Genomic DNA, 24932 nt, shown 5'->3' with positions numbered 1-24932 from the left:
CTTAGACCAGGGGTGTCAAACTCGCAACATCATGTGACATGTCACGATGTATTGTGACATTTTCCACATTGCCGGCAATGGGGTGGGCGCCGTTTCAGCATGATGCATCTGGCCCATGGGTCGGCAGTTTGACACCCCTGTCTTAGACTGATCCTCACGTAGGCAAATGCTGAAGGAGCATGTGGTCATGGTTGGTGGAAGAGAGCCAACCCAAAGCACAGGCACAAATGAAGATCCTAGCTAACTGCTACACAGGTTGCATCATATCCAGCAACTGGTCCAACATACTGCATGGTGATCTTATTTATTTATTAGCATTTTTAAATTTCCACCTATATTAGTTTATAAGTAAGCCACAACTTGCTTCAGCAGAAGATGTTGTAAGTAGAAGAGAAAATGCTGGCAGAGGAACAAATCTGATGATGTTACCTAGTTTGGTAATGGAATGTTTTGCAGGAAAACAACCAACCTCAGAGAGCACTAAGGACCCCTTATTTGAACCCTCAGCTACAAATTCAGGTTCCTCAATTACAGGCTGACCTCAGGGTGTGGGGTGGATGGGGACCTGCATCCATATTGTATGGAAGCAGATACTAGGGATGGCTGGGAGAATGTGCTCATACCGAGCATCTTTTACAAATAGCAATGATGCCATCCTCTTTCAGACTGTTTACTGAAGAACACTGGAATAATTTGTATGGGGTCTAACACAGATTTAATTTTCCAGGACAATCTGTAAGTTTGAAACAGACAGGAGAAGGACATCACTTTCTTTCTCTCTCTCTCTCTCTCTCTCTCTCTCTCTCTCTCTCTCTCTCTCTCTCTCTCTCTCTCTCTCTCTCTCTCTCTCTCTCTCTCTCTCCACAAAATCAGATTTCAGCTTTAATTAAAAACTATTTACAAACTTAGTTCTCCTCTGCTAAAAATAGGTATCATTATTTGAAGAAAATTGCAGCAGACTGTATTATTCGCTGCTTAATCTACACTGTATATTTGATAGTTTTGCTGCCTACAGGTGCGATAGTATACGTCTGATTTCTATTTGCAAAAGAAAAAAAAAAGGGGGGGGAAGCCTGTTCGGTCCTTAGTTTTAAATGGTCTGGTCTGTGAAAATAGATCCAGAACTATGGTCTGCGATCGGGGTCTTGGGTTCCGGTCACTCTCGCGTCATGTTGGGCAACTTGTGATAAAGGACTCCAAGCAAGCCGAGCCGAGCCGAGCCTCCCCGGCAATTCGCCAATTTGTTTCCAGCGCCTCTTCGGGAAGGAACACGCCATATCCGGGGAAAGAGGGGAAACAAGTGTGAGGTAAGGACGCAGCATGGTTGATTTGGACGCAGAAAGGGGCAAAACTTTTAGAGGTCGCTGCTTCAGCGTCGAGGGGAGGTGAAGCGCGTCCCCGGGTTGTTGTTTTTTTTTGTTCCTTACTTTCTGTGGTTATAAAAGCCTCCTTAGTCTCTTGCCGAGCGAAGAGGCAAGAATTAACGAGAGGAAAGATGGCCTCTTCGGGAAATGGATTTTTTTAAAAAAAAGAAAACCAGCCTTTATATATTCATAAACCTGTCGTTCTGCCAGATGAGTATTTTCTTATAGGTAGGGTTATGAGTTTTATGAGATCTGCCCATCCTCCCAAAATCCTCACTCCTGATTCCTTCCCACAAAATAAGAACTGGGAGGATATGCTTTGGCTGGCAGTTCTAGTACCCAATCCACAGAGAGATCCAGCTTTATATTTGATTTCCTTTTTGTTATAAATTTAGTTACTGAGCTCAGCATAGTTCTACGTCTTGTCACAATAGCAAAGCATTTTTCTAAGTTTATTCTTATACAATCCCTACCAACTTAGATTTGCAACAAAAAGAAGCATTTCAGGATATAAGGGTCAGTAGAGTTCCTGAGTTCCTGGAGGAAAGTTGTCCATAGGGTCGTGATGGGTCGGACACGACTTCGCAACTAACAACAACAGAGTTCCTTTTATATAAAAAAAGGAGGCTGTCTTCTATATTTAGCATAAAAATAACTCCAGGAAGCTGCTTGTAAATGTGCCCAAACTGTCCCTACTATTAACAGGGCATGATATATTTAGAAGGGGGGAGACTAAGGCTGAATATGTAGTCAGGAGAATCATAAAAATAAATTGAATGTGGTGGAAATGAGTTACTTAAGAAATACATGTGATAAAGCAAGAAAATACAAGGTGATAAAAGAATGAGTGATGAAGGAAGGAAGGAAGGATGAATAGTGGGTTTACCAACATTAAACATGCTAAGATTTGGCAAAAAATAATAATACATGAACTAAATTGATTGAGAGAAAGTGGAAAACTGAGAAAGTCATAGTAGGAGACAGTAGAGAAATCCTGAAAGAGAGAGAGTTGGGACATTTAAAGAGCAAAAGGGTTTATTAGGGTTGATTTAAGGATTTTGCAAACAGAGTGTGAACAATTGAAACAGGTATAATGAATGAAGATGTAAACTAAATTTATATATTGTTTCCTTATGACTTGCTTGACATAATATTTATTGCTTTTTGTATTTTGCGTAAAGTTACTTAGCTTGAAAGAGAATAACATGAGTATACTATTATTTTAATATAAACATCAGGACTCCCTTTTTAGCTTTTAGGAAAACCCATATTCTCAATACTTAGAGTCACTCCAATACTTTCTTGGAACTCTTTTTCTATAGATCTTCTGAGGAAATTAAGCTAAGTTATTTCAGACTTGTGATTTGCTGCTTTTTCCCCTCTATATTAAGTCAGTCCTGAATTGCAGAGATTTGTTTGGATAGAAGTGACATAATTATTTCCAAATAAATTTTGATAAGTTTTTTTTTTCTTTAAATGATGCCTTGTTCTTCCCTGATTTGCACCCAAAATAATCTGAAAACTTCACTTGGTAAGACTAACCTTTATTTCATTCTTGTGCTTTGGGCGAAATGTAAAATGAGAAAGGGCAATCAATACAAAGAGAGTGCATCTTGCTTTCCCATGGAAAACATTTTTTTTTCCTTGAAATTAATTCCATATCGGATTTCCACTTTTTTATGAGTGACCACTTAATTAATCTCTCTACTATTTATTGTATAGCTATATATCTATTGAAACAAATAGTAATATTTTGCTCTCATCCGTGGCTCTTTAGTATTTTGTCAGATAGCCATCCATAAATCCAAAAAGGCACTCTATTCTGGTTAGCTGAAAATAAGAGATAGCTTACCCATAGAAATTTTTTTTCTCCTTGAAGATCAGAGGGGTAGTTGCTGAGTTAGCAGAGTTAGAGTCCTTAAAAAGGGAAGAAGGGATTTTTTGGGGGAAAGATGAAGAGATATGTAGCATCTCACAAAGGATGTGTAGATGATACTGTGTGTGGATTTTTTCCCCCACTGGTTGCTGCAAAGATAGCTAGTAACCCCGAGATAGGTTGGGAATGTTACACTTCTGAACTGTTAGTTCAAGGAGAATGTGAAATTTCCTAAAGTGAAGCTTGGACAATTTGGAGAAAAGATCTACCAGCTAGAGCAGGGGTGTCAAACTCGCCACGTCACATGACATGTCGCAATGTATCACGACTTTTTTTCCATTGCCGGCAATGGGGTCGGCGCGGTGTCGCTAGGATGCATCCGGCCCTTGGGCCAGCAGTTTGACACCCCTGATTGTTGGCCTGATAGAGAATGCTGGTTAATATAATTAATTCATGTGTTTTCCTCTGCATTTATAACGGAGGCAATAGAAGCTTTTGGGCTTATCTGGTTGCATAGAGCTCTTGCTCAAATAGAAAATACAAAACTCTTTTTTTATTATTGTATTAACAAAATAGGAAAAAAAAACACCAAATTGTGCCAGGTATGTTATGTCCAGTATCAGCTTCTGTGAACTCATCAGAAGTGTTGGGATATGGGTTAAAAAGTCAAGAGACAGCTCTAATTGAGCAACTATATGTATTTGTATATGTATACCTCTTTTGTATATGTATTTTGTTATCACTTGCATAGCCAATGGGGCAGGTTTGACTGTATGGTTGTGGGTGCCTTGATGATTTTTTTTAACTCCTTGGTTACTGCTGCAACCCACAAACACCTGTGGCCCAGTGGACAAGAGGTTTGCATCTGCAGAATTGTCTATCATGAGCCTAAAATACACTCAACTCCTTGATTGTTATAATTGCCCTTTTCTATGCCTTCCTCAGTTCAGCTCTCTTCTCTCTTTTTTTGGAGAGCAAAGATGAATTTGGATCCATTATCAGAGCTCAACAATTCAGATCTTATACCGGGATCAGAAAATTTAATGCAATGTGCTCTATTCCCTTTTAAGAAATTATGACTATCAATGGATGAAGCCTGTCTATAAATTGTGATAAACTTTCCAGTAGAGTTAATTCTGATCCTATTGCTTTTTTTCTAAATATATTTACTATATTTTGCACTTGCATTCTGATCCAACAAGTGCAGCAAGTAGGTATATCCCTCCCTAATTTCCTCATGTTTCTTGATTTCTCATTTCCCATTTCTTATTTGTTGGTTGATTACCAAAATGTATTATATAAATTTAACTGTGTGTGTTCGTTTTAAAATATTTTAAAATATAATACAATTTTTGCCTCTTTGACTCTGTTGTATCTCTGTGTTATTTTACATTCTTAAAACTTATTGTTACACAGGAATGTTCTTAGCTCATCAGTACTTCAAGTGTCTTGGCATTAGAACAAATCTACTGAAGATTAATTACTCTTTGAGAGGCTTCAGGTTTTCAGCTTGCTCAGTATGTATTCCGTCTCTTCATAGATTTCATAATCACACATACATTTGTTTTACTATTGAATCACTAATGGCAGTTATCTTGCACAGCATAACTTGAATTTCTGGCAAAAAAACATCCTTACTTACAAATACTGCCAATATAAGAAACATAATAACTTCAGTTTCTCATCTCATTTATAGAAGGTGCAAAGAGATGGAGGCATTACTGTAGTATCTTAAAAAAAACATGGGAAAACTGAACTAAAATGAAAAAAATACCTTAAATTTGGCCTTTCTGAGCAGTAAGGGAGGACAAAGCATTTGATTGAGAAGAAACTTTTTCTACATTTTTCTTTTAACTTCTCTGAGGCTCTATTTAGATGTGCAGTTGAGGTTCCCACAGGTCTCTGTTTAAATGCAAAACAGTATTTATTAGACTAGTGATTGACACTGCTGGCTCTTCATGCAAGGATCTTCTCAACCAGTCTACGAGCAATCAAAGAAGGTACAGCTGACATAGAAGTTCTGTGTGGATATCTCTTGATGCAATTACTGTACTTTGAAACCTTTAAAACAATTGACCTCAGTGTGTATGTTTGTCTTGTCACTTTTATGTTGGAATCTTAAGATTTTAGCACTGCTCTGTCAAGTAAACTCCATGCAATTCTCTTGAGATATCATTCTCTACATTTGGCATTCTGGTTACATAGTTTGTTTTGATATTTTTTTGTTGAGGAACTGTTAAAATGATTAGCATCAATATCTTGGTATTATAATAAAAGGTTTTGATGTTTTTGCTTGATTTATAATTTTTTTATAACGATGCAAAAATTCTTAATATTTAAACGATTAAGAGAAAGAGCTAGAATAGCAAATATTTTTTTCATATATTATCTCAATTATTCAGGATTTGTTGGTTTCAGGTTGGGATGTATGACCAATGGAGTTCTATACTTAGATTAGACTTAATAAAAGGGAAAAGTGAGAAATTTAAAGAATAAAGGCAATATATTAATTGGTGTATCAATCTGCTGGAAGCAAGGATAGTTTATAAGTAGTCCTCATTTAGTGACTGCCTTGTTTGATGACTGCCGGCAGTTATGATGGAAGCTATTGGGATGGAAAAGTAACGTTATGATCAATCCTCTCATTTATGACCATTGCAGTCTGTAAAGCAAAGAAAAGCTGAAAAAAGATCATAAGCACAATTATGGTTCACTTAGTGACTGCTTTGCTTAATGATTGAGTTTTGAGTTGCTGGTTCCAGTTGTGGTTGCTACATGAGGACTACCTGTATATCATTTTCAAATCTCAAGGACAGGAAGGCCTGGAGGAACATTGTCCATAGGGTCGCGATGGGTCGGACACGACTTCGCAACTAACAACAACAACAATAAATCTCAAAATAACAGCATTTGGGCACTTCTTCATTTTTATCCCAAAATATTTTATGATTTGTATGTTAAATTTTGTTCCACTCTGCTGGAACCTCTTTGTTTAGTCATTCACCCTTTCTCAAAATGATTTTTAAAATTTTCATTCAGAGTCACTTATGTGTCTGTTCTTTCTCTTTTAAACCTGTCTGTCCCTTGTTTTCTTTGACTACTTTCTCTGTAATTTTTTGTCCGGAGATATATTTACAATACTGTATTTTTTATCCTTTTTTTTGTAGCAATCTGTACATGCATTTATTCTTATCCGCAACTTCTTTCTTCTCTTCAGCATCCAGTGAACATTGTTCTCATACTAAGAGCCTTGGTGGAGCAGAGGGCTAATGCCTCCTTAAGTAACACCAGCTGCCTGCAATTAGTGCAGGTTCGCATCCCACCAGGCTCAAGGTTGACTCAGCCTTCCATCCTTCCGAGGTAGGTAAAATGAGGACCCAGATTGTTGGGGGCAATTAAGCTGACTTTGTAATAATGCCGCTTGGGGGTGTGTGAAAGCCCTAATAAGCAGGCATATACATAGAATGAAGGCTACTGCTAAGCTTGTAAGCCGCCCTGAGTCTTCGGAGAAGGGCGGGATATAAATGGAATTAAAAATAAAAAAAAAACTTCTTCCAAGTATCTCTACACTGTTCAAAGCAGCCTCCACATTCTTTTTCCTTACATCCAGTTTCAATTCATTTGGTTCTAGTACTTTTTCATACAGGATGTGCCTACTTTCATTCTTGTTTGCTTCTTCTGTGTTAAATGAAATTAGTTGTAGTTTATGCTGTTTCATAGGTGGAGATCAGAATTAGAGGGAAATACAAAAGGAGAAGTAGCACACATTAACATGCCATCTAATAATATGGTATTTTTGGCTCTAACAAAAGTCCTTTTGTCCCTTTGATTATTTTTTTTTTTGCTGCTAGGCCATGAACTTCAAGCACAAAAATGCTAAACGAATTGAAGGGCTTGATAACAATATGTGGTAAGTAATAATGGATGAAAGCATTAATTTAATCTATAAACAAACCACAGAGCATTACAGCTTCTAAAGAGAATGCCTGTAGGGTAATTAGTTTTTCATCTGCATTTGTGCCTTCCATATCACTTTGGTTGCAGAAATCAGTATACTGAGGGGTTTTAATTTTTAATTAATGGGGTTTTAGTTAAGTTCAGGGATTAATTTAATCTTAGTTTTAATCATTTTTAATTGTATATGATGTATTTTAACTTTTGATTTTCCCTGTAAACCGCCCTGAGTCCTACGGGAATAGGGCGGTATATAAATTTAAATATAAATAAATAAATAAATACTATGGTTTATGTCATAAGGAGATAAATTTCTAAATAATAATTGAACAGCATGCTGCTGTTAAGGGTGCAGCTACAGAAGTCAACTGAAAGTTGGCAGTTTTCATCTCACAACTTTTTTTTCCCATCCTTTACATCAGGCATGTCAAACTGCCAGCCTGTGGGCCAGATGCGTCACGCTGAAACTACGCCCACCCCATTTCTGGCAATGGGAAAAAAGTCCCAATACATTGCGTGATGTCACGGGACGTTGCGGGTTTGACATGCCTGCTTTACATTCCCAGGAGTTGGCATGTTTCCTGATTTTATCTTTATTGAATTCTATTCATATACTTGCATTAAATAATACCAGAAATTAAACAAAATTTTTTACTAGAGATGCGTAAAGATTAATTTAGTGTACAATTAGTAGTAAGAATAAATGCGTAGCCAAGATATTGAATAAGAATTCTATCCGTTCGCCAAATGTTTAATTATTCAATTGAAGAAGGATGTTAGGAATAAATATATGGGTAAGGGATTGAATATGGGACGCGGTGGCTCAGTGGGTTAGGACGCTGAGCTTGTCGATCAGAAGGTCGGCAGTTTGGCGGGTCGAATCCTGAGTGCCGTGTAACAGAGTGAGCGCCTGTTACTCGTCCCAGCTTCTGCCAACCTAGCAGTTCAAAAGCACGTAAAAATGCAAGTAGAAAAATAGGGACCACTACGGTGGGAAGGTAACAGCGTTCAGTGCGTCTTTGGCGTCTAGTCATGCCGGCCACATGACCACGAAGACGTCCTCGGACAAGCGCTGGCTCTTCGGCTGTGAAACGGAGATGAGCACTGGCCCCTAGAGTCAGAAACAACTAGCACGCATGTGCGGGGGAACCTTTACCTTTTTAAGGGATTGAATAAGCCATTTTTTTTTCAGCTACAGAACCTGTTAATGAAACAAAAAACAAACAAATAAATACCCTTTGTTTCAACTTTACTGCTTAAAAACTACCCAAAACAAGATTATTCCAATAGGTATTTGGAAATATGTTTTAATACATGTTTTCAGCTTTGAATTCAGTATTCCAAGATGTGCTTGCTACCAGCTTGCCTGATTTCAAAAAAAGATTGGACCAATTCATGGTTGTCATGTGGATCAATGGCTGTTAGTCTTGACGGCAGTGGGGACTACCTCTGAAGTAATCTGAGGGGAGAATAGTGGCCTTTCTGATGCAGTTGGTTGGCCACTATGAAGCTTACCGTAATTTGCTGTAGTCTAGTTTAAAAGGATGCTGTGAATTCGAAACAGATCCTTAAACCTTATGGGAGGTATTCTGGTTCTTTTCTGGTCATTTCAGAAATGTCCACAGTTCCAAATTGATTTTTTGACGGAAGAAAGCAGTTTTGAGCACAAAATATTTCCGGAATCGTTAGAACAGCATTGGATTCACTTCCAGTAAGGTTAGAACAGTTGTTTTAGACTGTTTCTGACTATCGACACAAAATATTTGAATTTGGGGAAAAAATGTACATTGTTGCTATTTTTGTGTTATGCTTTCCACAGAAGTGGAGCTCGGCTTTTGGGGGATTTAATAGGATTGCAATAATTTCTATGTTCCGTAGGGTGGAATTTACAAAACTTGCTGCAGATCCCACTATTGTTAATCTTGGACAAGGATTTCCAGATATATCTCCTCCTAACTATGTAAAAGAAGAATTAGCAAAAGCATCATCGGTGGATATGCTGAACCAGTATACCCGGGGTTTTGTGAGTACATTACATGCCAGACTTTCTCTAAAAACAGTACTTTAGATGAAATACATAACCTGAATGTTTCTCAGTTGGTTTCTTTCTCCTTCCCAGTTTGGGATTCTTATTTTGAATAGAAACACAAGGTTCCGTTCTGTGGTTGGTCTTCATCATCTAAATGAGAGTTATGTGCAACTGCAGTTAATTCCCATTTCATCCATCCACACAACATGTTTAATACATTAAACTAAATTAGTGTGGATTTCCCAGAATTTCTCAGACCACACTGAAATACTTGAAATATGAATTTCTGTTCAAACCTTAGTCTGTTCATTTCCCTGTTTGATGATGATAATAAAGCAACATGCTTTGCAGGACTCAGTATATGTATGTAATTAATAAGAGCGTTTATATGAGTAAATAGTTTTGGTGGATTTGATCTTGGTATGTTTTCTTAGGTTATTTCATCTAATTTAACATTTTCCCATCTTTTACAAAAATATATTCTGATATTTAGAGCTATCAAGGCCTCAATACAATTATTAAGTCACAATATTCTAAGGCAGAGATTGAGAACAGTGCGGTGACCTAGTGGTGAAGATGTTTGCCTCCCATTCCATTTGGAAGGTTAAGAGTTCAATCCCAGGTAGCGGCAGATATTTCTCTTCTAGGATGAAAAGATATTTTTTTTTGCTGTGAACTCCACATAGGCATCAGGAAGGGTACCTGGCCAATAAACACTAAGCTCCATCCATTCACCCCAACTCTACCCCGAATAGGGACTACAGGGTTGTAAAAAGGAAGTTATTTTAAGGCAGAGGTTTCCAATTTTTTTTGATTCACAGCACCCTGAGTGTTTCAGTAATTTCTTTGTGGTATTCCCCAGCCAAAATACTGCTAAAACTCCAGTTTTGCAAATGGACATAGCAAAACATTTAAATATCCCATGACACACCTGTTGGTTTGTTGTGTCCTGGGGCGGTACACAGTTTGGAAACTTGGGCTGTAAGGATTTATGATCTATCTTCTTGTGTTTTGAACTAATGCATGCATTACTCATACATAGCTGGTATTTTTCTGGGTTCTTATTAACTATTTTCCTCTCTTTAAAAAAATGTACTCAGGGTCATCCACCATTGGTGAAAGTCCTGTCTCAAGTGTATGAAAAAGTTTGTGGAAAAAAAATTGATCCATACACTGACATTCTGGTGACAGTAGGGGCGTATGGATCCCTGTTTAGTGCAGTGCAGGCACTTATCGAAGCAAAAGATGAAGTAAGTCTTTGTAATAATTCCTGTTATAAAATAACTGGTTTATATTTTTTTTATTAAAAACCAGTGTTGAAATTAAATGCAGTTTCTCAAATCATTCCTTATTTTTTTTAAACTAAATATTTTTTACCCTGCTTTTGTTATTTTATAAGTAACTCAGGGCAATAAGCCCACATAATACCTCTTCCTCCTCCTATTTTCCCCAAAATGACAACCCTATGAGATGGGTTGGGTTGAGAGAGAGTGACTGCTCCAAAATTACCCAGCTAGCTATCATGCCTAAGGCGGGACTAGAATTCAGAGTCTCCTGGTTTTTAGGCCAATACCTTAACCACTACTACAAACTGGCTCTTTTGATGCATAGAAATCTGTTTTGGGTTAAAGAGGATTTCCCTTTCTGTCATTCCCCCACCTATTTTTTAAAAAATGGTCCTGTTCCTGTAGCTTTATCTGCAGGCTAACACATAAAGGTAAAGGTAAAGGTTCCCCCGCACATGCGTGCTAGTCGTTTTCAACTCTAGGGGCCGGTGCTCATCTCCGTTTCAAAGCCAAAGAGCCAGCGCTTGTCCGAGGATGTCTCCGTGGTCATGTGGCCGGCATGACTAGACGCCAAAGGCGCATGGAACGCTGTTACCTTCCCACTGTAGTCCCTATTTTCCTACTTGCATTTTTACGTGCTTTCGAACTGCTAGGTTGGCAGAAGCTGGGACGAGTAACAGGCGCTCACTCTGTTACGCGGCACTCTGGATTTGACCCGCCAAACTAACACATACAGGTAGCCATTTCACAACTAGCTAATATCTTGGCCTTGGGTAATGCTTTTTGCTTTCGAAAATATAACATTAAAGACAGTTAAAAGCAGATTCTAATAAGGCAACATTCTGTCATGGATTTTCTAGCAATCTACAGTAGTTTTAAGCCCCTGGTAAATTTTATTTCACAATGTTTAAAAACTGGATGCTGATTTCTCTAAATTTGAGATGATTTCAGCTTTTTTATTGTCTTTTGCTTGTGATGATATGAGACCATCAGAAATGGCAATTTCTTTCAGTTCTTGTAAAATTAGGATAGATTCAAAATTAGCATATATACCAGTAAGTAATTTCATTCATTCATTCATTCAGGGGAAATCTGACAGTGAAATCATGGCTTTTTATACACATGCCATATTCTCTCGTATACATAGTCTCTCTTCACTATTCAGTCCTGTTCTCTCTATTATATACACCTAGTCCTTGACTTGCAACTATTCATTTAACAACTATTCACAGTTACAGTGGCACTAAAAAAAAGTGACCTACCACTATTCCATGCCCATAACGACCACTGCGGTGTCCCCGTAGTCATAGATCAAAATTTAGACCCTTAACAACCAGCATGTATTTACATCGCTTGCTGCATTCCTAGGTCATGTGATCACCATTTGTGGCCTTCCCAGTTGGCTTCCGACAACCAAAGTCAGTGGGGAAGCCAGATTCCCTTAATGACCTCATCATTCACTTAAGAACTGCAGTGATTCTCTTAACAGTGGTGGCAAAAAGGTAGTAAAATCAGGTATGACTCACTTAGTAACTGCCCTGCATATCAGTGGAAATTCTGGTCCCAGTTGTGATTATAAGCCGTGGACTACCTGTGTCTCCAATTCCTTCATGTTGTCTCCAGCACACGCAATGCAGACATCACCTCTTAATCTGTTATTTTCTATTTCCTTCCATACTTCTCATTCTGTAAGAGAAGGAATGGCAGAACTTAGGGGCAGAGTGAAAAGAGGAATCAGCCTGGAATCCCTACATAGCCACAAGCTAAGTCCAAACCCCCTTGAGTGCTGTTGACCCTGATCTAACTAGATGCTAGCGGTTGGTTAAGAAGATTCCTTTTGCATAAGGTTTTAGGATTAAATCAGGTTAATTGAATCTTCACGTGGTAGATCTGGTCTTTCACGCCTAGCACATTGATTCTAAATTTGCAATACTGTAGCTATAATATTTTACAAAAAGAGACTGAGAAAAATCTGTTATCTGAGATAGCATCCCTCTTTGCTGCTCCCAAAAGACTTTGCTTTAATACAGGAAATGTTTACAAATGTGTAAAATTATCATTTAAGTCAGACTAAATTCTGCTCCTGACATTAGAAAAAAGGTAGCTCAGTTTTTAAATTTCTGATTCATGTAGCTTACCTTTGTTTTAGGTAATAATAATTGAACCCTTTTATGACTGCTATGAGCCCATGGTGAGGATGGCAGGAGCCACACCTGTTTTTATATCTTTGAGAAATGTGAGTACTGTGGTTTGGGTGACAAGAAAAGAAAAGTTGGAAGAAAGCTTCTGAATTGGTCTTTAAAGCTTTGTGGGAAGAAAAAAGAAAGGGAAGGGTGAATATCCAGAGCTTTTCTAATTCTTTGCTACATTTTGAATATCTGGTCTGATAGCGATGACCCTTCCTATTTCTTTACCTAAAACATAAGAAATTAAGAAAACATTTGCTTCAGAATTAATTAAAAATAAATAGTGGTATTGTGATATCCTTTTCTTAATTCTGTACCCCATCTCATTTTAATATTGCTGGTGTCTCTCATCCATCTGTCCATATAGGGATATCTACACTGGAATGTAAGAATGTACAGCTTTCTGTAATAGTAGTAAATCATCTTATCACTGTGAAAGTTTTGCATGCCGATTCCTATACGTGTGCAGTCGACCGCATATCCTTTATTATAAAAGACAGCCCTTTATTTCAGAAAGCTGATCTTCAGATTTATTTATTTATTTTCTTGGTTTTGCTCTTGAGTTTTCCTTAGTAAAGTAAAGTAAAGGTACAGTAGAGTAGACTACAGTTTATTAATTGAATCTTACGACCATATCAGATAAAACAAAAATAAGATATATGATCTGGTTCTGAGATAAAATAGATAAAGGAAAACGCAGAGATAAAATACATGTATGGTAATACAAGGGGTCAGCAATCAGATAAATGCATTATCAGTTTCTTCAGTGTATTGGGATCTTGGCTCAGCTGCTTTGATTATAAACTGCTTACAATATGTACATTTGAGTGTGAGTGAAAAATAAGGCAATCTGTGGTTCAATTCCAAGCAAGCTGTTCTTTTGAATAGCGATGATATGTATCTGAACCTGAGGGGGGGGGCAAATAATTAGCAGTTGAACAAAACATGAGAAATATTTTCAATGGCTGGGGCCACATGTGCACATCTGTCTTCTCATGATATGGCAAGTAGTGGAAGGGCCCATTTTTGCCATGGAATCCATCAACTCAAATCTTGCTCTAGAATAGGCCATTCTTTAAAAAATGTGTCAAATCATTGACAGGCATTTTTCAGTAAAGTTAAAAAGTTAACAGTTTTTTATCCTTATGAACCTCTTTCATATTTGCCCCCTTTTCTACTTCATTTTTTTAAAAGAAAATATGGTCACTGTGAGGGAGAGAGACAGAGAGAGGTCTAATTATTTATGATTCATTTGATTTTGTTTGTTGGGTCTGGATAACAATGAAATCTATCAGCTTAGGAGATTTGGCACTGGGCAGTCCTAGCAGTTAATAAACTATGTTCTATTTTATTCCAGAAATCTGTGAATGGAGAAGTTACTTCTAGTGCTGATTGGATCTTGGATCCTACTGAGCTTGCAAATAAATTTAATTCCAAAACTAAAGCTATTATACTGAATACCCCTCATAATCCCACAGGAAAGGTGAGCTTCCTGTTTTGAAGTTTGCTTTGTACATACATACATACATACATACATACATACATACATACACTTTATATATACTGAATATACTGACCAGCATGTTTCTCCCTTTTCATTTTAGGTCTACACAAAAGAAGAGCTCCAGATAATTGCTGATCTCTGCATTAAATATGATACACTGTGCATCAGTGATGAGGTGTATGAATGGCTAGTTTATACTGGAAATAAACATATTAAAATAGGTACTAAAAATTAAAATGGTATACATAGTACATGATGAGAAATCTAAATACACATTTTAGTTACTGTTTATAAGAAATAGATTTTACATAAAGAATGTTGCATCGTAATTTTCAAAAAACTATCAGTAAAAATATATTTTTTTAAAAATATAAAACGTTTTGAATTTAGCTGTTGGAACAACTAAACTATAAACATGTTTATATCTCCTTATATTTTGCTCTTCAGAGTGAGATGGGCAGCATATAAATTTAATGAATGAATGAATGAATAAAGGAATGAATGATTAAATAATTAAATATTTGAGAACAGGTCTGTACTCATAGGTAATGCTAAGCCTGTGTACTTTAACCAGGATGTGTATAATGGTCTGATTTACATTAAATAAATCATATTAGGTGGATTTGCATATAATTCTAAATCAAAAACTGTTTATAGCTTAGGGCTATGGATAGGGTCTAGGACAGGGGTTCCCAACCCGCAGTCTGTGGACCAGTACCGAGCCGCATCATGTCAGCAACCAGTCCACACAAACAAGCAAAGCCCCATCCACGGGATGCAGGCAACACACAAAACCACACATCCTCCAGTCCGCGGAAAAACCTCTCTCCACGGAACCTGTCCCTGGTGCCCAAAATATTGGGGACCTCTGGTCTAGGACAATTTGCCGTGGCCGACTCGCCATGACCCACTTGCTGTGGGACAACTCACTGCAGGACAATTCAACACAGGATAACTCAAGAGAGGGACAAGTGAATTGCAGCGAGCCTTGTCTTGCTTTCGGCTTGAACCTTCTTAAGTTAGAAGTCCTGGAGACCGGGGTGAGCTGCAATTCTGCTTGTCCCTTTCTTGAATTATTCTGCGTTGAATTGTCCTAGGCTAGGGCGAGTTGTCCCGGGATGAGTTGGCCAGGTGAGTTAGCTGCGGCGAGACTGCTGGGGAGAATCATCTGGGGCAAGTTGTCCTATTCGCCCCCTCTTCACTTATTTAATGAAATATTGCCTGTTAATTATAACAAATTTTTTAAAAAGGCAAAAAGGAACACACATTCGGCTTCAGAAAATGATGTTGAAGTTGAAGGATATTAAGTATTTGACTTAACGTACAAGTCCTATAATTCAACAAAATGTTGTTATCATTATACAGTATATGTAAATGTTACATCATTCAATGAAAGAAGTTCTCAAGCTGAGTTGAACTCATGGGGATAATTGCATGCATACATTAATGTCATTTGCAGATATGCAGAAGGGTCTTTTGTCAAATTGCCTTCTTCAAGGGTTTCCCAGTCTAGCTTACAACTCTTTGGTGATCTCTTTTGCAGGTAGTACCGGTAATCAGATCTGACCCTATGTAGCTTCCAAGCCAAAACTCATCCAAACATTATTTGATACATTCAAATTGTGCTGATGAATTACTGTTTGGTTATCCAAAGGTAACTGAATATTTTAACTCCTGATTTTCTTCCTGCTGGCAGAGCCCCAAAGCATATAGTTGCAAAATGATTACTGTATGACGTTCTGCTCTGTATAGTGATTTATTCTTAGTACTTTAAACTCCATCAGTTCTAATTAGATATGCATTCACCCAGTAGGTGGGATGAAGTGATTTGCAAGGTTTGATTCATTTGATATTAGAAAAGGAGGTGTCTGAAATCCATCTGGTTTTTTTTTACAGCATATATTTCAGAGCCTGCAGTTTTTGGAGACTTTTTTTCATTCTACTTTGGATGAAATTCTTTTTCTTTCCATCTTTTTCCCAGGCAGTGGAGGTGTAGGTACACCTTGGATGCACTTATCTTTTTTGTGTCTGAGCCACTCAAGCTTCATTATTTTCATCCACTTTGGATGTTCCCACACAAAGGATTCTTTGTCCCACCAGTCAAAAGGTTTTGTGCAGCCACTCCATCTTTTCTCCTTAGCTGCTTTTAAATGAAAAACAACAACAACAACAAAGAGAAGAAACGGTGGCAGGGAAACATGAGAGTTACAAAAAGAAAATCAGACTGACTGTATTGCAGCAAAATGAAACCATACATTCACTGAAATGTCTATGAAAGCATTCACACCGTAAAAGCCGAATCTCTGTATGCTAAATTATTTTCATAAAATAATAAAAGAGTTGGAAGGAGAAGTTTGAAGCTTAACCCTTTGTTCAGTGCCAGAATATTTCTGGAAGATAGCTATTGTATATGCCTCAATTTAAATGCATCCAGCAATGGGGGAGCTTGTCACGTCCTTCCCTAATTGGTTGTTTGTGTTTTCTATAATCCATAATAATTTGGCATTTATTATGTGCTGTAAATCATTAATGAAATTTTATATTTAAATGGGAAATAAAAACTGCTTCTTGACAAAAGTAATTGAATATTTTCATTGGTATTACTACCATTAATTATTCAATTAAATTCATATGCTGCCAGTGACTTTGGGAGGTTTACAAATAGTTAAAAACATAAAAACAAGAAAAAACATTGCAGAACAAAGATGGCTGAGATAACAAATGCTGATGGGAACAAATGAAAGGACAACAACAAGGGAACTTCAATCATATTTGCCAAAGGCCTAAGAAAAGAGGTCAAATCGGCAAATACTGTTTGATTACATTATTTTATAAGATATTATGTAAAGAATGTCATATTCTTTATGTAAATTTATTTCTCTCTCTCTCTCTCTCTGTGCGTGTGTGTGTGTGTGTGTGTGTGTGTGTGTGTGGTACAGTATAATCTCATAAGGCATTTTTATTGCACCACATAGTATGTGTAGAAAACGCAGTATAAAATATTTGAGGTGAAGTTGTTGTTAACGTACACTTCTTTCTTCTTGGTTACTTTTAAGCATATCCCATGGAACAGTTTCAGATCATAAAACCTAGGTATAAAAGATAGCTATGTTTATAAACTGAGCAAACTAATCCTTTTTTTTCTAGAAAGCTATCTTTCTTTAGCTTATTTATTTTGGTATGTGAAGTTTATACAAGGAAGAGAACATAAATCCTCTCCCTAGAGACAGAGTTGTTATATTAAGTTTCATATGTTCCATCAGTTGAAGTGACACATATATCATGAAAATACAAAATGAGTATTGCATCAATTTACAGCACCAGGTTGTGTTTCTCCAATACCTCCTTAATAGAGGCTGTGAGTGATAGTTCATGGAATCGGTATACTCTTTGTGTTGTCATCAAGATAGTTTCCTCTAGGGCAGAATACTAAATCATTTTTCTTATCTGCCTTCTGCAAAATGGAAGTTGTGCTGACAAACTTAATGCATATTGTAAACGAGGATTCTCCTGACAGTGCCATAGGGATAGTGCTGATCTGAATCTGTATGTTGTCTTACCGATATTAGTTTTGAATCTGATTGGATATGAAAATGCATTCAGTCTGTTGCTTCATATAACAAATGTGCTGTGATAACCTTCATATTTAAATCTACTGCTAAAATAGAATAGCCAGCTTTGGGGCCAACTTCCCTAACACGTGGCAAGCTATTTGTGGGCGTCCCAATACATTCCAATATGCCCCCAATAGCTAGCCAACTCATATCTGGAGAATGGCAGTTTAAGACTGATTTAATTCAGTGCTAATTTGTATTATGGAAAGGTTTTATTATGCATATCCTTGTGAACTTTGGAAAAATCATTTTACCTTGTCGGATACTTTCTTCCAGTTCATTAATTACAGCTCTGAATTTATTTTATTGATCCATAAATAAAAGTATTTCTACCCCTCTTTGTGCTGTCATTTTAATGGATGTCTGTTTGTAAAGTGAAATTTGGTATCTCTGCAGAATGTAATTGCTAACACTGCCCTAAATGGTGACCGTGCACCAGAAGGGCAAAATATAAATTTTAATAAATAAAATATCAAACTTGTTTTAATATGAACAGCTACTTTGCCTGGAATGTGGGAGAGAACAATAACAATAGGAAGTGCTGGGAAAACATACAGCGTAACTGGCTGGAAGGTAATGGATTTAGTTAGAAATTGCTTCCATGAAAAGTCATATATTGAGATAGTGTTGAATTAGAATATTGACATTAGTGAATGTAGACCAATATTTGCAAATTATATAAACCCAAAGACATTTTAAAACATTAAAGGCTGGGATGAACTGAAGTTAAGAAATTTTTAGTATCAACCTTAAATAGTAATATATGCCCAGCTGTATATTTCATATGACAGTTCTAGTTTGAATTTAAAGATGGGTATCTAATTCCAGACCATGCTCCTGCATGGCATTTTGATCTTTTCTTCTTCACAGCCATGTTGAAAATATACTGATGACATTTGGGACATTACCACAACAGTGAAATACATCATGAAAGGTTCCATTCAGAAATGAAAATTGAGGAAATCCCATATATAAGTCCCATATGTATACAAATATTTTAAGATCTCTATTAAGTCTCAAATGGGCATGACCATAGGGGAATTTTAATATAATTTGTGGAAATTATAGAGAGATAAATGCTGTATGTAAATGTATTTTTTGAGATCATTATATATCTCGCTTCTTTATAAAATAGATGTTTAATTCTAGATAGTGTAGTTTTCCTTTTTTCTTGATTGTTTTTTTTAAAAAAGTATCTTTTTAAATAAAGGGTTAACTGCAGAATATCTCATTCTATTGTCTTCCGCTATGCAATAATAACTTCCTAAAAGATTTAGGGAGAAAATTTTTCATCAGCTGGAAAGAAAATTCTTCTCTTAAGTGTATCAGTTGCCTATCAATGACGGATGGGGTTTGTGTGGGAAAATACATGTTTTTTTGTATATTATAACTTAATGCGAATTTATCTGCAAAACAGGTACAGTGTATATATCATGACGTAGATGAAAGGAGCAAACACCTAGCATTTTTTGTTTTGTTAAAAGTAAATAAACAGTCAACAAGTAATTCACATTTTATCTTTTATTTCAGCTCGGTTGGTCTATCGGTCCCTCACATCTGATAAAGCACTTGCAGGTGGTTCAACAAAACACCATTTATACATGCCCAACCCCATTACAAGTAAGTACAAAAGCATACAAAGGAAATGTTTTTATAAAACATCTTGTACCATTTGGGAAGTCAGAAGTTTGGAAAGGATTTAAAATTGATTAGAAAGAAATGTATGGATGCAAATTGAAACTGGATTATCTGATTTTTTTCTCTCCATATAAACGATGCTGTGCTTCAGTGGTTAGACGGCCTAGAGATATTGGTATTTGAATATAGATCTTTTTAACATTTATTAATCTAGGTGAAATATTAATGCATATTGCAAATCCATATAAGATACCCTGTACGCTAAATCATAATAGTAGGTGGGTTCTTCAATGAATAGGCCCAATATGAATCAGCACTGGAATAAATAACCATTTCTCTGTTATCTGAGAAAATGAAAATCTACTCCATTTCAGTTTTCATTTGTTGAGAAATGAAGACTGGAATGGAACAGAGTATCATTTTACAAGAGTTTGCTAACGTGAAATTTATCCAGTAGTTTTATAGACAATTATATCCAGTAGTCCATATAGACAATTTTAATCTTATCCAGTAGCTTTATAGACAATTTTAACTTGCCAAAGCGTCACCTATATACAGTACAACCTTTAAGAGTGTAGTGTTCTGTATATTTGTGGTTAGATTTAAGATTTATAAATATTTGGGACACTTCTTCCTTTTTGCAAGGAAGAAGAGAGGAATGTGAATAGATACCTAGATTTTATTCATAATTAAAAATTATGAAAGTTTTTTAGATCCCTTCATAATTTTATATTATTCTAGAACCGGTATATAAATGTAATAAAATAAATAAAATAAATAAAAATAAATAAACCTGGTTAAACAAGTTGGAATAATATTGACAAAAGTTGAAAACAGATACAAATTGAATTAATTAAAATAATGAGGCTGAAGATTGAAAGAAAACAAGTGTACAAACAAATGTAGCGTAATGTTAGAAGAATGTCCATTGGGTTTCTTGTTAATGGAATATGTATGTTCTTGGGCACTCTTAGTGAAAAACAATTACAATTTTGAGCTTTAAAGATAACATTTTAAATATTAAACCTATTATCTCATATATCTCTGTTTATGTTGATTATTTCAACTTTTTCTTAACGGGTTTGGCTTTTCAGGAGGCTGTAGCCCAAAGCTTTTTGCTAGATTACAAACGCATGGATGATCCGGAATGCTATTTCTACTCCTTGCCTAGAGAGCTGGAAAGTAAACGGGACCGAATGGCTCAGATATTTCTGGAAGTTGGATTAAACCCTGTTATTCCAGAGGGAGGATATTTTATGATTGTTGATGTGTCCAAGCTAGGTTAGTGACATTCTTAATTTATGGCACAGGGAGGAGATTATTTTCAACAGAACTGAAGCTGCATTAGAAAGGTAACAGGAGAAAGGAATCTATGCCGGTAGTCCTCAACATATGACCACAACTGAGCCCCAAATTTCTGTTGTTAAGCAAGGCAGTTAACTTGAGTTTTGTCCCATTTATCACAGCTGTTAAGTGAATCACGTGGTCATTAAGTGAATCTGGGTTTCTCCCATTGACTTTGCTTGTCAGAAGCCAGCTGGGAAGGTTGCAAATGGTGATCACGGGACAATGCAACTGTCATAAATACATGCCAGTTGCCAAGTGATGACATGATCATTGGAAAGCTGAAGCAGTCATTAAGTCTGAAAAATGGTTATAAGTCACTTTTTCCAGTGTTGTTCTAACTTTGAACAGTCACTAAAGGAATGGTTGTAAGTTGAGGATTACCTATAATGAAGGTACCTGAGTTCTGCAGTCAGAGGTTTGGAACAGTAAGTGAGAAAATATTCAGCTTGATAGCTTCGTGGTTTAAGAACATTTAAGTGTTCTGCAGATGTTTGCTTAATGTTTATTCATCAAACAAAAAATTACAAATTTGAACAAGCAAAATGAAAATTTAAAATGTGACAGGTGCAGAGGTCCCCAACCTTTTAGGCACCAGGGACTGGTTCCGTGGAGAGAGGTTTTTCCATGGACCAGAGGGGGCGTGGTTTTGTGTGCTGCCTGCATCCCTCAGATGGGGCTTTACTTGTTTGTGTGGACCGGTTGCTGGCATGCCGCGGCCCGGTACCGGTCCATGGACCAGAGGTTGGGGACCCCTGCACTAGTGCATTTACGCATGCCCCCTTAACGCCCTCTTATGGTGTGAGGCCCACAGAAGTTAAATTGGAGATAAAACTATGAACGTTAGTAACTGTGATAAATGAAACAGGTAAAATATTCCAAACTTTGACAACTCTTATTACAAAAAGTGCACCATGATGTTCATGAGTGTCAGGCCACTAATTTCTGATTTGTATGGCGGTCCTCAAAATATTTCAGTGACTATGTACTAGTCTACATAAAAGGAAAATTTGGGAATCTGCTAAGTTATTTTATTTTATTTTATTTAGGTATAGATCTATCTGACATGGAAAAAGGGAAACCTTATGATTATAAATTTGTGAAATGGATGATGAAATCTAAGGTAGGCTCCGATTTCTTTTTCCTTCCTATTTCAATTATTCAACTACAATATTTTAAATAAAATTGAAATGGGTCATCCTGATATAGAGGTGCAGTGGAAAGTTATATGTCCATACATTTGAAGAACTTTTTATCTCCAATTGTGGACCTTGGTGTTTAACATAGGAAAGCTCTTCCTTACCAGAAGCAAAAATGGAAACAAAACATCCAAAAAAAATTAAACAGTTTCCATATATTAAATCCTTTTTAATGTACTGTAAGCTTGTAATTCTGTTTTGTTTTTTCAGAAAATGTCAGCTATTCCTCTGAGTTCGTTTTGTAGCCCAGAAACCAAAGCTCAGTTTGAAAAATCTGTACGCTTTTGCTTCATCAAAGTAAGTTCTACAGTCTATTGATCTTACAGAATTTCCTTTCTTTTCTAATTTAACTGTGTAAAGGTTTTTAAATACTGCTACTATTCATTTCCAAATCATATTTATGATTTTAACATTGTGTTTTTTTCTAAGCCCAAAAATGTTGCTTAGAAACAAAATGCTGTTTTGATTCTAAAGTATTCATTTGAGTATGGAAGACTTTTCAGGAGTAGGGTATTGAATACGGTCATTTTCTTTCTGGTAAATTTCTATTTTTCATGATTCCATTTGAGAATGTGCGTATTGCTGCTGACTCCTAGGCTAGCAGCTAGATCATTGACAACCATTTATTTATCAAGAGTAAACTGAATTCCTGGTTTGTTATAAAGGTGACATTCACTTTACTGCAGACATGTCAAACACAAGGGCCATATGTCAGACTTGCTGGCTGGCCACCTTACCCATCCCAGCTGTGGCAGCCATGGGCAAGCAAAGACAGACGGTGGGGCTGTGGTGAGGGAGCCCAGCCGGTCGCTGTCATTGCCATGCCGTAGCCCCTGCGTACTTGGTCCCCACCGTCCAACCTTGTCTTCCAGTGAGTGCTCCAGGAGCTCAAGGGCGGGGTACCCCCTCGCCCAGGGCTCCGGGCAGCCTGCGCAGACATCCAGGGCCCCCCCACGCAGCTCAAAAGGGTTGGCAAGGCTCCTCTGGTAGATCAGTCCCTGGTGCCTGTTCTGGTCCCAGCCCTCTCTGCCAGAGACCCCTGGATCCCCCCAGCCTCGCCCACACCTTCATAGGTGGTCCCCCGACGTGAATGACAATCGAGCTGGCCATGCTCACCCCGGCCATACCTACCCTGGCCACGACCACTCACCTGGCCACACCCACCCAGGCCACGCTTTCTCAGCCTCCCGAGGGCAACGATAACGCTGATGCAGCCCTCAATGAAATCGAGTTTGACACCCCTGCTGTACTGTAACCAAATCACTTTTTTTCTCTCTGTGCTCTTTAATATCACATACTGTGACTGAACCTTGATTTTAACCTTCATGGCATTTCTTGGCAGAAAGACAGCACACTAGATGCGGCAGAAATGATTCTGAAGAATTGGAAGAAACAATGACCTAGAAATAAACAGCTTCCATCATCCAAAAGAAGAAGAAAAAACCCCAACTTTTTTTTTAAGATTACAATATACTGCCATCTGCTGGATATTTAGCATTAATAATTAAAAGTTGTTGATACTGGCATCTTCCATACTTCCGTAATAGCAGTAGATTTCTAGTGCGAGTGAGGGGGGGGAAGTGTGCCCATACGTGTGTGCCAATACGTGCGTGCCCTGGCCAGCCATTTCTGCGGCCCGCTGGTCAAAAGCCCACAGCCCGGTACTGGGCCATGGCCCATAGGTTGGGGACCCCTACTTTTTCATATGAAATTCGAATAAATTAGGTTGGCACTAGCATTTGTAAAATAAAATTCTTTCTCTAAAGAACCAAAACTACACCTATACGATTTAATAGTAAATTGCCAATCTTTTATTTTTAGCTTCTTGCATATTACTATGGCATAATTCTTCAAGTTCAACCTTCAAAATATTAGGAAATATTAATTTCTCCAGATTGTAAAAACCAGAAGTACTGGAGCTTCTGCATTTTTAATGGAAAAATTCTGGATGTCATCAGGATAGAAATCAAAGTACAAAGTAACAATACATAAATGTACATAATTATTACATAAACAAATACACATATGAAATATGTGTACAGATATAATTTTAATACATAGAGCTAATAATGTAATATAAAGAATGTAAAAGAAATATGATGAATTATTATAGAAAAGAGAAGCCAGATTACTTTACTACCTGGCTTTTTCATCTCCCTGTGTCCTTTTATCTATTTTTTAGTTCACAAAATGAGATGTGTCATATGTCTTAACTGGCTGTTTCCAATGATTACCATTTTATGTTAAAATATTAAGAATCATCAACTAATTTTATGGCATAAAATGATTTATTTAACAAATAAAAGTGTATAGTCATAAATCTTAACCTGATTGTTTTCATTGATTTTATATATGTTCAAAAACATAATAAATCTATTATAGAAATAGAGTGGCTTTCTTCATTTTCTTGTTTAATTAAAGAAGAAAAATAATATGGGTAAGGGAAAAAAATGTGAACGTATGTTACAATAGGTTTGTAGTGTTGTTACTGTTCTTATATTTTTATCCTGCTTTTTAATATATAAACAAACCTACCTACCAGTAGTACTTCTGCCTCCTATTTTGTCCTCAACAACAATCCAGTGTGGTGGATTGGGTTGAGAGAGGATGACTGGCTCAAAATCATCCAGCTGGCTTTCATGCCTAAGGCAGGACTAGATCTGACAGTCTCCTGACTTGTAGGTCAGCATCTTCACCATCACACCAAACTGGCTGTATATGAAAGACAGCATTATTATCTAGCTGGGTCAGTTTGGTTCCTAATGCTTAGCTTTTTTCCCATGACCAAAGTGACTTCCCAGTTAGCTTTCAAGAGAATATGGAGGAGCAGATTGCTGAGCAGTCCCATCAAAAGCATTTACCAATGCCAGCACAGAATCACATAGACTAGGTACAATGTGGGGAACCTATGCCAGCTCCCAGACCATTATAGAAAGTC

The 24932-nt window shown here is 37.0% G+C and overlaps 1 protein-coding gene and 1 long non-coding RNA gene across 3 annotated transcripts; one reads left to right on the top strand and one right to left on the bottom strand.

Moving 5' to 3' along the window:
- The first annotated feature begins 1259 nt into the window (after positions 1-1259).
- Positions 1260-24476, top strand: KYAT3 (kynurenine aminotransferase 3). 2 transcript variants are annotated; one of them, XM_083358487.1, is made up of 14 exons: positions 1260-1307; positions 4657-4757; positions 7092-7150; positions 9073-9217; positions 10324-10473; positions 12659-12745; positions 14053-14178; positions 14300-14420; positions 18310-18386; positions 19344-19433; positions 20546-20732; positions 21845-21918; positions 22205-22291; positions 23337-24476. In XM_083358487.1, exons 2-14 carry the CDS (start codon positions 4659-4661, stop codon positions 23391-23393), a joined length of 1359 nt encoding a protein of 452 aa, XP_083214613.1. In that variant the 5' UTR covers positions 1260-1307; positions 4657-4658; the 3' UTR covers positions 23394-24476. The 2 variants fall into 2 exon arrangements, with proteins under 2 accessions (XP_083214613.1, XP_083214614.1); XM_083358488.1 differs by lacking the exons at positions 1260-1307; positions 4657-4757 and adding an exon at positions 4768-5240.
- Positions 7937-12190, bottom strand: LOC310637884. The gene is made up of 3 exons (XR_014491989.1): positions 12036-12190; positions 9277-9373; positions 7937-8395 (listed from the first exon to the last, which is right to left on the bottom strand). It is a non-coding gene; the product is annotated as an uncharacterized lncRNA (long non-coding RNA).
- Positions 24477-24932: the final 456 nt, after the last annotated feature.

Source organism: Vipera ursinii (genome assembly GCF_947247035.1).
Source record: "Vipera ursinii genome assembly, chromosome: 3".
Lineage (NCBI taxonomy): Eukaryota > Metazoa > Chordata > Lepidosauria > Squamata > Viperidae > Vipera > Vipera ursinii.
This window is presented reverse-complemented; position numbering and strand designations above follow the sequence as displayed.